This window comes from Rhinolophus sinicus, linkage group LG05, assembly GCF_036562045.2.
Source record: "Rhinolophus sinicus isolate RSC01 linkage group LG05, ASM3656204v1, whole genome shotgun sequence".
NCBI classification, from domain to species: domain Eukaryota; kingdom Metazoa; phylum Chordata; class Mammalia; order Chiroptera; family Rhinolophidae; genus Rhinolophus; species Rhinolophus sinicus.
In genome coordinates this window covers 121,530,964-121,546,280 of record NC_133755.1, presented here as the reverse complement: position 1 = coordinate 121,546,280, position 15,317 = coordinate 121,530,964, and the positions used below count along the sequence as shown (strand labels likewise).

General features: G+C 36.7%; 1 protein-coding gene across 6 annotated transcripts in view; it reads right to left on the bottom strand.

Moving 5' to 3' along the window:
- The window catches only part of CFAP206 (cilia and flagella associated protein 206), a 30,014-nt gene extending 16,483 nt beyond the window's left edge, over positions 1-13,531 (bottom strand). For 2 of the 6 annotated variants that reach the window (XM_074333275.1, XM_074333279.1), the window contains exons 1-7: positions 12,554-13,530; positions 11,238-11,346; positions 10,492-10,575; positions 8,178-8,268; positions 6,657-6,845; positions 5,694-5,852; positions 4,381-4,589 (exon numbers count right to left, since the gene is read on the bottom strand). In XM_074333275.1, coding sequence (XP_074189376.1) covers positions 4,381-4,589; positions 5,694-5,852; positions 6,657-6,845; positions 8,178-8,268; positions 10,492-10,575; positions 11,238-11,345 — 840 coding nt within the window. In that variant the 5' untranslated portion in view covers position 11,346; positions 12,554-13,530. Of the gene's footprint in view, positions 1-4,380; positions 4,590-5,693; positions 5,853-6,656; positions 6,846-8,177; positions 8,269-10,491; positions 10,576-11,237; positions 11,347-12,451 lie in introns of all 6 variants that reach the window. The other 4 variants (XM_074333276.1, XM_074333277.1, XM_019743232.2 and 1 more) reach the window with 4 other exon arrangements.
- Positions 13,532-15,317: the final 1,786 nt, after the last annotated feature.

The window sequence follows — 15,317 nt, the reverse complement described above, 5'->3', positions numbered from 1 at the left end:
TATTTGTAAATTGTATATCTGATAAGGGTGATTATCCAAAATACATAAAGAACTCATATAAATAAATAGCATAAAAACAAACCAATTAAAAAATGAGCAGGGGATCTGAATAGACACTTTTCCAAAGAAGACATACAGATGGCCAACAGGTACATGAAAAAGTGCTCCACATCACTAATCACCAGGGAAATGCAATTCAAAACCACAATGAGATCTCACACCTGTTAGAATGGCTATTATCTGAAAGACGAGAGTTAGTGTTGAGAATGTGGAGAAAAGGGAACCCTTGTGCATTATTTGTGGGGCTATAAATTGGTGCAGCCACTATGGAAAACAGTATGGAGGTTCCTCAAAAAATTAAAAATAGAACTACCGTGTGATCCAGCAATTCCATTTCTGGGTATTTATCCAAAGAAAATGAAAACACTAACTAGAAAAGATATATGTGCCCCCATGTTCACTGCAGCATTATTTACATATAGCCAAGACATGGGAGCAACTTAAGTGTCCATTGATGGATGAATGGGTAAAGAAAATTTGTGCTACAAGTATATACACATATACAGTGGAAAATTATTTAGCCACAAAAAGAAAGGAAATCCTGCCATTTGTGATAACATGGATGGACCTTTATGCATGGAGGGCATTATGCTAAGTGAAATAAGTCAGACAGAGAAAAACAAATATTGTATGACCTCACTTATAGGTAGAACCCCGCCACCCACCAACCCCCCCCCAAAAAAAAAAAGAGCTACTGAGATACTTTTCTCAGCACAGAGATACTGAGAAAAGATTGGTAGTTTCCACAGATGGGGGTTGGAGGCTCAGAGAAATGGGTAAACAGAGTCAAAGGGTACAAACTTCCGGTTATAAGATAAATAAGTCCTGGGGATGTTATGTAACAACATGGTGACTATAGCTAACAATACTGCATTGTATATTTGAAAGTTGCTAAGAGAGTAGATCTTTAAAGTTTTCATCACAAGAAAAAAATTGTAACTGTGTGGTAAAAGGATATTAACCAGACTTACTGTCGTGATCATTTTGCAATATATAGAAATATCGAATCATGCTATACACCTATCTACTATGATATTATATGTCAATTATATCTGAATTTTTAAAAAGCCTGTTTCACTTAAGAATATCTTTGATGATACAATAAAAGTATTAATTTTATTAAATCTTGATCCTTAAGGACACAGCTTTTTAATAATCAGAGTGATGAAATGGAAAGTACATATAAAACACGTCTACGGCACATTAAAATGCATAGTTCTCTTGAGGAAAACACTTACATGATTGAATTGTGAGCTGAACTAGCCTCCCCCACTCAGTAGAACATCATTTTTTACTTGAAAGAAGAAACTGATTTTTAAGCCTTATCTGTTTGTTTAAGCCTTATCTTATTTTCTTGAAAGTGATTGAAATGAGTCTGTCACTTCAGAAAAACAATGTATTTTGTTGCTAGTGATAAAATTCTCATTTTGAAACACTTGCAACTGCCACCATGAACTTGACAGCATCCTAACACTTAAATCTAATGAGACTGTCGGAAAAAAAAAATGAAAACAAACAAAACCTAATACCGTTAGTCCTCTAAGAATACTTTCTCTTAAAAAATTATTTTTCATAATATAGACAAAAAATGCTTGAAGAAAGCATGTGATCTCAGCATGCCTCTCCCCTCCCCCCCGTTAACTTATAAGTTCCTCATAAATAAGCACAAATTCCACCAAACTGATTTTTTTCTTGCATTATCAGGAAAAATGAAGTCCTGCGTTGTGTATTCTGTGATTAGGCCCTGCAAACACAGCGTGGGAGGAGGAAATCCACAAAAGTCTTATCTTATACATTCTAAGAAATGTTATGTGTGAAATGAAACTTTTACTTGCACAATACAGTAAGTGGCTTTCTCTCCTTGGTTACTGCCTTGCACTCACTTTAAAAGCCCACAGAGGATACAATTCTGTTCTCTTCGCTACAAGTGTCAACAAGACTATGATCACCCTCCCTTTTTTCTTCCAGAATATTTGAATTTGTTCACTGCAGCTGATAAAGTCCTGATCAAAAGAAAATAAAATAACTCACTATTTTATCCAAGCTATAATTGGATTTTTACATAAACTGAATGTAGCTTCGGCAAAAGAAAATTTTCTTAAATCAAAATCAATACTTCAAAAAATTATATTAATATCTATTCAAATAAGGTGTCTTTTAAAGAAAGAATATTCATAGGTTTCATAGATAGGCAAAAGTCTCAGCTAAACATAAATTCATATATTTTATAACCTAGAGATAATACTGATTAAACCCATTAAACATCCATTCTATAATAATCAACCTTAACTGCAACTAAGGTAGATTGATGGGGTAAGATTGGATAGTTAAAAAACAAAACAACAAAAAGAAACACTGATTAAGCAGCACAGAGTCAGAGGTTAGGAGAGCTCATCTTCACCCTCACCGATATTAGTACAAAACAGTCATGAAAAGTGTTAAGGTCAGAAAATTAACTTTCTCAATAACATGAGCAGCAAATATTGTCTAGAAAAATAAGAGCTGTTCAGCTTGTGCCGCTACCCGAAATGAAATCGCTAAAGCCCTAACGATAATGACGAGGGTACTGATGACCATCATCAGCGGCACTGCCATCATCATCACCAACTTATTAAGCTCTTACTCTGGGCCAGACACTGCTCTACCTTAGTGGAGACTACTAGTAACCCCATTTTACAGATGTGGAAACCAAGGCACAGAGACGTTTTAAGCAGCTTCGTCAAGAACACAGATTTAGTAAGTGGGACAGTCAGGATTAGAGTCCATGCAGTCTGATTGCAGGACCTATGCTCATCATTTATACATTGTTCCTCTAGTTCTGAGGGTGAGAACCCCAATAAGAATGTAAGACTGGAAGCTAGTTGATAATATCATTCATGATTGAAAGCTGTGAGAAGATACTGTATAATGAACAACGTCCTCTACAACATCCTTATGGCATGTGTGACAGTTTGCCAAGGTACTTCTTATGATATCCCTTCTAAATGTCAATGATGAAAGGAAATGTGAAGTCTACTCCTGTGGACCCGTATCTTCAAGATAAATTGATTTTAAAATCCTCTTAGTATGTGATTAGTTACACAAGTCAATGTTAGGAGAACATCTACCCTAAAGGATGATTTGGTTTTGAACATTGATTTAGAATTCTCCATTCTGAAGGCAGTTAGACAGTAGGTCAGTTGTGAGGACCACTCCTAGTTTGTTGCAATGAAGTCATGTCATCTGGTTATTTATCTTTCTATTCTCTATAGTGGCAGTAAAGAAAGAAGACAGATGAAGTGCATCAAAAAGTAGTATCAAGTCATTAGCATACCAGGAAAAAAGAAGAAAGGACCAGAACACATCCCGTTCTATCCCTCAAGATATTAGTGTTCACTCATACAAAAGGCGGTCTCACTGACTCTCCGCCTAGCGGTTACTGGAAAGTAGGAGCTGTGAAGGTAAACAGTGACCAGTGGGTTGGATGTGTTAATTAACCGGATGGGGGGAATCCTGTCACAGTGTATGCATATGTAAAATCACCACATTGTACATTTTGAGTATCCTACAATTTTGTCAATTATACCTCAATAATGCTGAAAACACCCAAAAGACAAAAACAGTGACTGGCGGGAATCTAGCTTGCTGTCATGACACTGCTAACAAACTGTGTGCTCTGGGACCCTGGGGTGAGCGGGGGTGGGGGGGGCGGTGGCAGGGGAGGGGGACGGGTATGTTCTTGGTGAAAAGGCCCTCCAATCCTTTCATCTAAATACCTATTTTTTATTTTTAGGATTCTGAGTAAGTTTCTGTCTGAAAGAAAGGGCTCTGCTACTTTTAAAAAGTTCAAAATCACCACTTTACCATATTTTCCAACTCTTTGGAGATATTGTTTGGCTTGATCCTAAGATCTAAAATCATCAGAAATAACAATCTTGTCTACCAATTTTTACAATACGAACACATAATTATATAAAAATAATTTGAGTGTCAACTACCTGCCAAACAATATATTAGACACTTGGTCTGAGCGTAAATTATTACTGTAGTACTACTTACATACATACACACACATAGCACTGCTTAACTGCAGCATACTAACAATCATACTACCATGTACCAAAGAGAATCAACACGTAGAAAATCAATTCCTACCAATATATTTCCATTAAAGTCAAAATCCAATGACCCCATTTCTATTTTAGCTCCTGGTCCAATAGATGCGACATAAACCAAACCGTTATTAAGGTTGCCTCCTTTACCAATGACCTGTTTCAGCACCATAATATCTAAAGAGGTTGCATTCTATGCAAAAGGCCAGATCTTAAAACATTAACTTACCAAAATGATCTGAAGGAAGATCTCATACTGTCGCACATTATATAGTGTTTCTTTTAACATATATGGCTGCAGTTCCTTACTCATGAGTGGGTTCTTTGTTACTTTCTCAAGGATGGCCGTGTAGCTGTATGCCAGGTCCTGGGCAATCTGAAGCTGGGAGTCGATATGCTGAGTGGTGGCTGGGATTGCTTCCTGTAGAATAGCTGGCACTGTTTTTAAAGGCATATAAAGCGAGGCATGAAAAAAGCTACAAAGAATTAAGAAAAAGCCCAGAAAGTGAACATATTTGAGCATTTTGTTCCTTTTCTCAACCAAATTTTAATAATAATGAGGTATATATTTCATGGGTCCCACACCATGAAAAAAGAATCCAAAAAAAAACACGAGAAAAAAAAACAAAAAACGGTCTAAACCAAAGATATAGCCAGAATGATAATGAAAAAGTAGAGCACATCAGCTTTTGCCACTAAAAGAAGTACCTAAAGAATTGATAGTCTTTGGTATTATGTGCTATTGACCAGGTGCCTCTGGAAAAGCCACTCTAGTTCTCCTTCTGTTTAATCTTCTTTTCTATTTGTGAGGAGGAGGAAGGGGGAAGGGAAGGAGAACAAGAAGTGCGCAACTTGAGAAACTCATCAGGATAGTGAAAAAAATAGCAGAATAGTCTAGCAAGATAGTGAACATTATGAAGAATGGGAATTTGAACTTTTAGAACAGTTTTCAAAATGCAGTAAGTTACCCTATTGTACTAGGATCAGTGATCTCGTAAAAGACACTAACCCCTTATCATCAGTGGGCCTATATGTGCACCAAACTCACAAGGAAGTTACTGCTACTCGTAGTCCTTGATTAAATATTTCATGAGTACTTCCAAACTTACAGATAATGAATGTGTTAAGTCCATTACAGCATAGTAAATGCTCCAGAATTTACAGATTAGCAGATATCTCCTCTTGGACCTTTTCATTCCATTAATTGCATCAGCAACTGTTTTCTTTTCAAGGTAATTTTTTATTTTTTAGATCACTGAGTTTTACTCCATTTTCATTATTTGGAGCAAAATATAGGAAGCTCAATGAATGGGGCAGGGGCTGGCTTCTGGGAAGGCTCCCTCATTCCTTTCACATAAAATTTAAAGTCTTGCTCCAGCAAAATGAAAAATTACTATACATTATAGTTGTAACTAAGGTACAGTCAAAACTGAAATCTTAAATCTAAGAATGCTAGTAGTGTGCTGGGTATTATTTTTCTCACTGTGCAAGTTAAATTTTAAACCTGCATAACTTACAGAATTAACCTAATGATATACCTACAGTCATCAATGCCTTCTCCTCCCTTTCCACAGTCTCGGTTAAATAAACGAATTCCAGTAACAAGCATGGAGAGATCTTTCAGCTGGCGTTCTTTGTCCTTCTTAGAAAGAGTTAGAAATGTCCCAAGCTCAGCCTGAGGAAAAACACTCTGTAGGGCAGCTAAACCAAATCACAAAAAGGACAACAAAATGATAGAATAAAAATATCAGAACTTAAATCACACGTTTCTTTCAGCAAAAAGTTAAAAGGCCTGTCTTTTACTTATATGACTTTAAGTTTCTGATACCTGATTACAGAATACACAGCACAATTTATCATATCAAAGCTGGGCTACTGAAATAATGCCATCGCCTTGTGTCTATTTTTAATAATTAAGCCTCCATCAGTAATTTTTGGCAATGGGCATTAAAACAAGGTTTCTAATTAGTCTGAGTAGGAAAAAAAATGATGCTTTAAAATTCTTACGGAAGAAAGCCACAGAAAGGTTAGAGGTCTTGCCTATTTCTTGTCTTAAAGTACGAAAGTAGGCAAGTATTTCCTGAGGTTAAAACTGTCTTTTTCCATCATCCTCTTCAGGTGACAGACTCAATTCTTTCATCAATACAAAGTCTCCCTTTCCATTCATTCCCATTACCCAATCAGCCTGGTACCCTTAATAATACTGCCAGTGTTTCTCTAATGCGGTGTAATATATCCCTGGGTATGTACAGCTCTAAGAAATATAACAATATTCACTTTCCAGAGGTCCTATTTGAGTTTTAGAGTTGATACACAGTGTAAAAGGAGTCTGGGTAAGTTTTAACCTCTTATTTGTGCTGATTTTCTTTTTAAGCACAAAATGATTTTGTTTTTCAGTTCAGAAAAGGAAACTTCAATCTTCAATGTTTGTAATTTAACACATTTTATAAGATACAATGTTTATATATTTTCACTTATGGAATGGAAATTGTGTATACTTTTTACCTGTTGCCTCTCTGACAATCTTGATATCTGTAGGGGATCCAAGCCCAGATCGCAGTAACATATAGCTGACAACCTTTCGGTAGAGGCTTTCTAATTCTTCTCGAGCACATGCTCTGTTGTCTGTAATTTCTCTGAGAACAGAGCCTAATCTAGACTCCAGGACCCGGTGATGTTCTTCAAGAAATTCCTCTAAAATTGACAAAGGACGATATTCCATATATTTGATACTTAGAATTATCACATAAGAAAGTAGAACCAGAGTAAAACATGGCTTGGGTATTGCAATTCTACTGCATGAAACCAGTGGCCAGCAGGTAAATTCAAGACAGATATTTAGTGGGAAAGATTTATTACAGCAACTTAAATGGCATACTTGTCAAACACATAAGACTTTAAATAGACAATCAAACACTACTATCAGAGGGCTAAAACCTCCCAATTAAACAGAAAGCATACAATCATATATTATAAACATATACAGTACTCATATAAATATATGTACAACAAATGTATGCTATATGTAAGCACATATAATATACACATAAATGTAGTGAAAATATTCCTGTTCAATTATGTGTATTTCTACTTTAGTTTTAGATAAATTTCCTCTCAATAGCCTTACTGATAATATGATGTTTCATCAAGAGTTGTATCCCTCTCTCTTCTTTCGATGAGGTCTAGGCTTAATTGTGGTGGAAGCCACAATTTACCTGCAGTATAATGCTTGCAACTAACTCAACTAAACACCTCGTTTTACTATTATGACAATTAACATACCAAACATGCACATTTCATACCTATGATCTTACCACAAAAACAGCAGAACATTTTCAATCACAAAAAAATCTAAATTATAATGTCATCAATTCCATGATTAGTTTTGCTTTAAAATTTCATTGTTATTAAGCAAAAAAGCAAGATACATAGTTTTATATATGTAGCATAACTGAAAGTTCAATACATACAGGGGAAAATAGACAATGAAAATTACCAAATGGTTAACAATGGTTACATTACAGCAGGGTGGAGGCAGTGTAGTATGTAGAGGAACTCATTTTCCTTTGTCTCTTGTCTTCCAGTTTTTCTCTGATGTATGCAAAAAACTATTTACATAAGTAAATATGCTCTTAAATTTACCATTATTCATTCCACTTTTGGGTAGTTACATAATCTATGTAAGCTTTATGAGTTAATAATATAAATAAGGAACAAAAAAATCAGCAAATTAAAAAATGTTAACTTCAATGGACTGGTGGTTTCAATTTCTAATTATTATGTATTAGAGGTATGACAGTTAAAACACAATAGACTTGGAAACATAATTATTATGGGCATAATTAGAATTGGTGTTTTTCTCATTTAGCCTTTCCAACATTATTATATTCTTCAAAATTGGAAAAAATTTCAAAATATAGACCAAAAACTGAAATTGTTCATTGTCAATCAAATGAAACCTTTGTAACCTTAAATACAACATGAATCTTTTCAAAACGTGTATCAAAATAGGTAGATAGATGTTACCTCGACTTGTATAATTCATATCAAAGTAGACTTGCATCTTAATGGTGTCCAAGGATGGATTTTTACGGTCCAATAGCCGACTCACACAAAGCTGGAAAAGAATACCCCATGAATGTTTCTAGTTACAGGTTCCAAAATGATCAGAAGTATTTTCTAAAGTTATTTTCAAAAATAAAGGGAAACATCAAAGCAATATTTCTGGTATTTCTCCACCAATAACCAAGAAGAGGGGTCTCTTATTACTTTTCTCTTTGAGGCCTTCATGCTGTATAATTTACTGAACCAACACTTACTGAGTGAGAAGTTAATTCCCCTGAGTTAACCAATATCACCATACCCAGGTGGCTAATAGTCTGGTGGAAGGCAAGATACTTGACATTTTGGTTAGTGTAGGAAGGCTAAATGTTTCATGAAGCTTATACTCCTGTCTAGAGCTTTTCTAGAGTTCCTCATTCCTATTTATTTGAGCCTTAAACAACACTCCTTCTTAGCTGATGGTGGAGGTCACATGCATTTTATGAAAAGCTGCTGCAGCTACCCTCCTCTGCTCACAAAATTTCTCTGGCTCTGCCCTCTGTTTCCAAATGTCTTCCTCTGCTCTGTTTTCTCCTATTTCCCCCACCCCATGAATGGCTCATGCCCCTGCTTTGCTCTGCCCTTTTAGATTAGATGATCAACCTGAAGTTTTCTTCTCTCCTCTCCTCTCCATCCCCAACCCCACTCTTCCCTGTCTCACCCCTTAGGTTTTATATCTTTATATACTCTCACACCACCTCCTCAACACCAACCCTGCCTTCCTGGGAGGATGGAGGGGAGAATGCAAGAGTGAGAACTAGACACTTCATCTTATGGAACCTGTGCACATGGATCCCTCCAGGTGGAGAAGTACCGTGCTAAAGGCAGACTTTACAAAGATTATTCATCCACGTGATTTTTAACTGACAAAAAAATGAAACAAACTTTGTCATTTGAATGATGATATACAATGATAGTTAGTATTCCTGTCATATTAAAAGTAGATTGATCTTGTTGTCCCAACTTTGTTAAATTAGAGGAAAAAAGAAAAACTCTTCTCGACCCCTGAAAAGGAGAAAAACTTATTTTCTGTTCCTCATTGATTCTCCTCCATGGCTTTCCAATAAAATTGCTGACTGACAGTCATTTCCCCTATTGCTAAGAAGGGGTTTCGTACCACATTTAAAATCAGCACAGACCCAGCTCTCGGTGCCCTGGAGAATCCTGGAGTCTCTGTGGCACAGTCATCCTAACATATTCCCCAGCTCAGGCTTCCAGAGCTCTTCCTGACCCTTCTCACATCTGCAAATAGACCTGTGCTTCGCCATGTGAATTGCTGACTGTGACAGAAAATGGGGATGGTAAAAATTTTCTCTACCATTTGTTTGAGCCCAGAAAATATCCATATACAAGTTTGGGAAAACTTGCGTCATGTCTTTTGTGTAAAGGAGGGAATTAAAATCATTAAGCTAGGGAGAAATAAGAATAATGTTGAATTTTTAGTAAATACATTTAGGAATATTTAGAAAATAAATATTTAAGCACCTAAATCCAGTGAGTCAAACTTAAAGCACATGAAAAAATTAATGATGTCTAAAGTTTCTGCCTTCTCTAGTTCTTCAAACTGGTTTTCAGGCACATCTACTTGATTTCTAACTATGAATTATTTTACTTCGGCTTCAATTTTTCCTTTAGAATTGAAAAATAGAAATTACGCTGAAGCAACAATTATATGAATTTTAATGTAGTACTATGTAACTTTAGAGTATATGACAAGTCAGTTAAAAATGTTCGCAATATAACATTAGTTTAATAACAAGATGTCTCTAAAATACGGTGGCCAACACTGCTACCAGCCAGTATCACACTCCTTCTTCCTTACTAGCAAAGCCCCATTTTGGATTAGGGCAAAGGTGTGTTCAATTAAAAAAGAAGAAAAAAAATCGATGTCCCAGTCTTACTTGCAATATCATTTTGGTCACTAAACGTAAGCAGATAGGAGGAATAGAAAGTGAGAGACCCAGCTGGTCCCCCTCCCCATACCTGCCTCAAGGTGAAATGCTATCATGCTACCATAGGATGAAATCCATATGCACCACAGTGACCCAGGAAGCCAGGAGAAACAGCCTATGTACCTCTGCACTTTGTTTTATGAGAAAAAAATCAATCCCTCATTTGTTTGCACCACCATTTGGTGGGTTTTTCTTTCATGGAGCTGAAGGGAATAATGGCTAACACACATGCTGTATTTAGAATTGCAAATAAATGTTTCAAAATTTGAGAATTGTTGGATAATCACCTTAACAAGTTTCTGCACATCACTTTTTATGAGGGTTCTATCCATGTTAAAGCCGTTACTTGGATCCAGTACAACAGCTTTCACCTGAGAGTAGGAAAGAGTCCATTAAATAATTTTGTTTCACATTATTATGAAATTAGTTTAATATGTTTTCAGTTTTTAAGTAACTGTCTCTTGATTACTCAGGGGTTGATGATTCAGCTGACTTTCTTATTACCCAGCTCATCAGCACCTTCATTAGAGGTTGAAGAAAGGAAGCAGTAAACATCAAATTTGAATATGTGCTAGAAAAATTATATGGAGAAATATGTTGAAAGCAATGGCTAGATTTTAGATTGGTAAACTATTTGAATATTATTGTGTATTGTTAAATCAAAAGCCAAAATCGAGATACCAAGGCAATGAGTAATTTTTACAACAGTAAACAAAACAGATGTTTAACATAGATGTAAAAATAGATGTAAAACATCTATTTTACCATAAATGTTAAAATAGATGTAAAAACTCCAATACAGGACATTACTGATGTTTCTAAAACTCAAGATCTTGTAAATCACTCTCTATAAATCTAGAACTGACATGCTTTATAGACTTCTAAAAAATATTTTTTTTGCTAACTGGTCCAAAGATATCAATGTTTTCAACTGAGTAACATTTAGGAAAGCATTACAGAATTTTAAGAGGAAAATGGGCACCACTTAACATATTTCAACAAAGCAGTAATTCACAAAAATATTCATTCTTACCATAAAAGCAACCAGAGTTTCAGAAACAATCTCTCCATGGGCTGCACATTCTTGTCCTATTTCTCGAATGATATTCTTTATAACACTTTCTGCCTGAGTGGGAGGCATTCTAACAAAATAAAACAATGATTGTTTTTTTCAAACTGTATTTACGTATTATTTTTTCTTCTTTAGATTTCTCCACTATTTCATTTGTAAAGTCATAATATTATTTATTAACTTCAGTACTTAGCATTGAGGCCCCCTCATGTTTTCATTGGTTAGTTTTATATTTATCAATATTAAGGACTTTATTGATGTAGAGACAGCAAGTGGGACTTCAAATGATTGAAACATTTCCTCTTTATTTAAATAATGGCGATTACCAAAAGTACATTATATCATATTTTTTTTAATTGAAAAAAAAAAAAAGCCTAAACCATATGGGGGTGGTGGTGGTAATAGAATTAACAAGAAACCCAACCCCATCTGTATAGGTAGCAGAGAACAGCTTGAAAGAGGAAATGCTATTCCACATTTACTAAATGACCTTTCATATTATAGGAGTCTTGGGAAAGAATTCTTGCTGAGATCATCTAAATTCTCTTTCCTGCATATCCACGTTGGAGCTTGGGCTCTTCATTAAAAACATAAAAACAAACACATATTATGAGAATTATGCGTCATGGGGAAATAAAACGAACTCCTGGTTATTAATTCCATTTACTATAAACCAAGATAAGTGGTAGGTTTTAATAGTATGGAGTTGCCTGATTTTCCTGAGTATCAGTAGCTGAGCACAGGGGAACTTAGCGTGTAGAGAACAACAAAGGCAATTCCAGGTAGATAACGCTAACTCTCAGCATTAACAGGGTTCAGGCAAGGTAAGCACTTGCCATTTTGTCCATTAGAAGCAGACTGCCTGGCATCCATTGTGACCCCACCACTTTCTAGCTGAGACCTTGGGCATGTGCTTCGCTTCTCTGTGAGGCGGTTCCCTCATCTGAAAACACAGATACGATTACTACCCCCTTCTCTGAGTCGTTGCGAGGACTGAGTTTTATATTTAGCGGTTAAAATACTACATGGCATAAAGAAAGTTCTTAAAATAGCAGCTTGTAACAAGTACTGTTAGCCGCGCGTCTGTGCGCATGTCCGTGTCTTTGTGTGCGCGTGCGCGTGCGCGAGCGCTGTCAGGCTCCTCGCACTGGGCGGTTACTGACGCCCCTCAGTACCTTCCCTTCCCCGCTCTCTGAAGCACTGAATCTCCGGAATTCTGGCCCGTGGGGGTGCGCGCGCCGCGGAGCAGTGTCAGGAAGGCGAATTAGAGGTCTGACCTGCGAAGCTGGGCGCCTCCAAACCCAAGTGGCAAGTGTTCCGGCTCGGCGGCCGCGCGGCAGGGGGAGTCCTGACTGACAGTTAAGACTCGACCAGGCTAGACTGGATCGCCCCACTCTCGCCTTTTCGTGGGGTACACCTCCGGTTCAAGGGCGTGGAGCCCCGGATGGGCTGACATTGGCCGGAATCGAGAAGAAGAGTTGTATCTCTCCGCCCTACTCCGGGGTCTTTGCTCCGGCCTTCAGGGCAGCTGGGCGCTCTCCGCCGCGGACGCGTAACCATAGAGATCGAACGCTAGAGACCGAAGGGGGTGGGGCCATGGTGTGGGCGGGGCCAACCTTGTGAGTCTCTCCCGGAAGGATGCGCGGGAAGAACTTTAAAAGCCACACAAAAACACAAAGGGCTAAACCCCAGGCAGAGAAGAACAGGTTCACTACACCTCAAGGTTAAGAGTGACAAACACAAGATTTCTTAAACAAGAGTATTAACTTGCTAGCGTGGGAACCTATAGGCGTTTGAAAAAAGGAGGGTCTTGGGGAGGCAGGAGCCAGTGCGGAGAAGTTGTATCGTTGAGAAATGGAGTTCATTATGAAAGTATCTAGTATTAAAAAACAAAAGTAAAAAGGACCACAGTTCAATTTTATGTGCTGTTGTCAAAGGAAGTCCGTAACAGGATGGTCCAAGATGCCAGAAGAGAAGACTGAATATTCAAGGAGCACATGATAATGACACATACTAGTCAGGAGTTGGCATATTGAGGTTTTGTACTTTAGCATTAATGTTCGTTAGGCCCGCGACTGACATGAAAGTATATAATTGGATTAAACTGATATTAGAAGCAGAGCATCAAACAAAGTTTTATTTTTAAACAGGGCCACTGCCAGTAATTTTTCTCAAATTGCAAAAAAATATACTGAATATATTTTGCTTCAGGATATTCCCAGATTACTGGAAAATAAATTTACACAAAAATACCCAGGTCATAGTATAAAATGATTTTATTTATTTTCCCCTTCTAGAAAATTGTCCTGGAATGTGGATGAAGCTTGTGCAAAAATAGATTTTTAGAGTATCAAGATATGTAATAGTAAAATATTAGAATTCTACACACCTGATATTTAAAGAATGTTGATTAAAGTGAGATATTAGGCAGGCATTACAAATAATGTGAACAAAAATCTTAAAGTTTTGTCTTGCATTTTTAAAAAGCCAAATGCAAATTTTATAGACAGTATGACCTCAACCATATTCATATACACACATATATATATTAAAAGTGCATAAATCAATTTATCAATATCATTTGTAGTGTTTGGCTCTAAGTAAGGGTAAGTTATTTATTTTGTTTATTTGTTCATTACTTATCTGACTGTGGTTAAGTTATTAATTTTTATGCTTTTCTGGTATTTTCTATAATGAATATATACCGTCTTATCTATAAAACAAAATAAAGAAAAAATAATGGAGAGAAGGGGCTAGCTACACGTAGAGAATGAGTCCAACTTGGAAAATGTAAATATACAAGACCAAATAACCAAAAAGAAAAATTTTAACAATGGTTATATCTGGGCAATGAGTTCATGGCTGTTTTCTTATTTCTGCTTTAAAATATCTAGCAAAATTCTTTCATGAGTATATATTACTTATAAATTAGAATATCAAATATTTTTAAGATGGTAAGAGTAATGCCATCCTGTTAAGTATAGTTTTAACTAATGGGCAAATCCTGGCAGAAATACTTCCTGGGTGTGTCTGATACTAATTTCATACCTAAAATCAATTCTCTTCTTCCTTACTAATCCTGATTATGTCGTGAATGACAATATTATCTGCTGGGGGGAAAAGGAGAAGAAAAGAAAAGGTATCTCAACCCCTCTTTCAGCTAGGATGGCCTAGTGACATGGTACCGACCAATGAGACGTAAGTGGAATCACTGGATGGGGTGTCAGAAAAAGAGCCCTTTCATTTTGTATCTCCTTCCCTTTTCTGTGTACTTAAAATAAAAATGTATTGGCCGAAGTCCCAGAGCCTTATTGTGAACATGAAGATAAGGATGGTAGAACAAATATCTAAAAAGGAGCCTCAGTTCCTGATGATCTCACAGAGCAACCATATCAGTCTTCTTGACTGGTTACTTCCAGATTTCCCCTAACATCAGAGAAAATAAATCTCTATCTTATTAAGCCATTATTATTTAGGTTTTCTGCTACATTCAGCCAAATTCAATCCCTAACTGCTAATTACAATAGGTATGACTTTGGAAATATTACTTAGCCTTTTGTGCTACACTGAATTATTGGCCCTAATTCTTCCCGTCTCCTTGCATGCATTCCCTTGGCATGGACTTATGTTGAGTATCCTTCCTCATCCTTTGACTTTGAGTTTAGCTATATAACTTGCTTTGGCCAATGGGATATGTGGAAGTGACATTATGCCAAGTTCAGAGCTAAGGTGTTAAGAGACCCCACCACATTTGTGCTTCCCCTCTTGAGGATGTGTCATTGGCATGAGAAGAACACACCTGGCTAGGTCTTTGGTCCCAGGAGAAGAATGAAAGTCATATAAAGCAGAATTGCCTGAACCAATTTTTTAGTGAGATGCAGAGCTGTCCAACTGGGCCTGACCTCCATCAGCCTAACTCCAGACAACCTCTAGATGTGTGATAATAAACGAACATTGTTTAAACCACTGAGTTTTGGGGTAGCTTATTATACAGTATTATTATGGTTCTAGTTCATCTGTAAACCTTTCAATGGTCCAAAG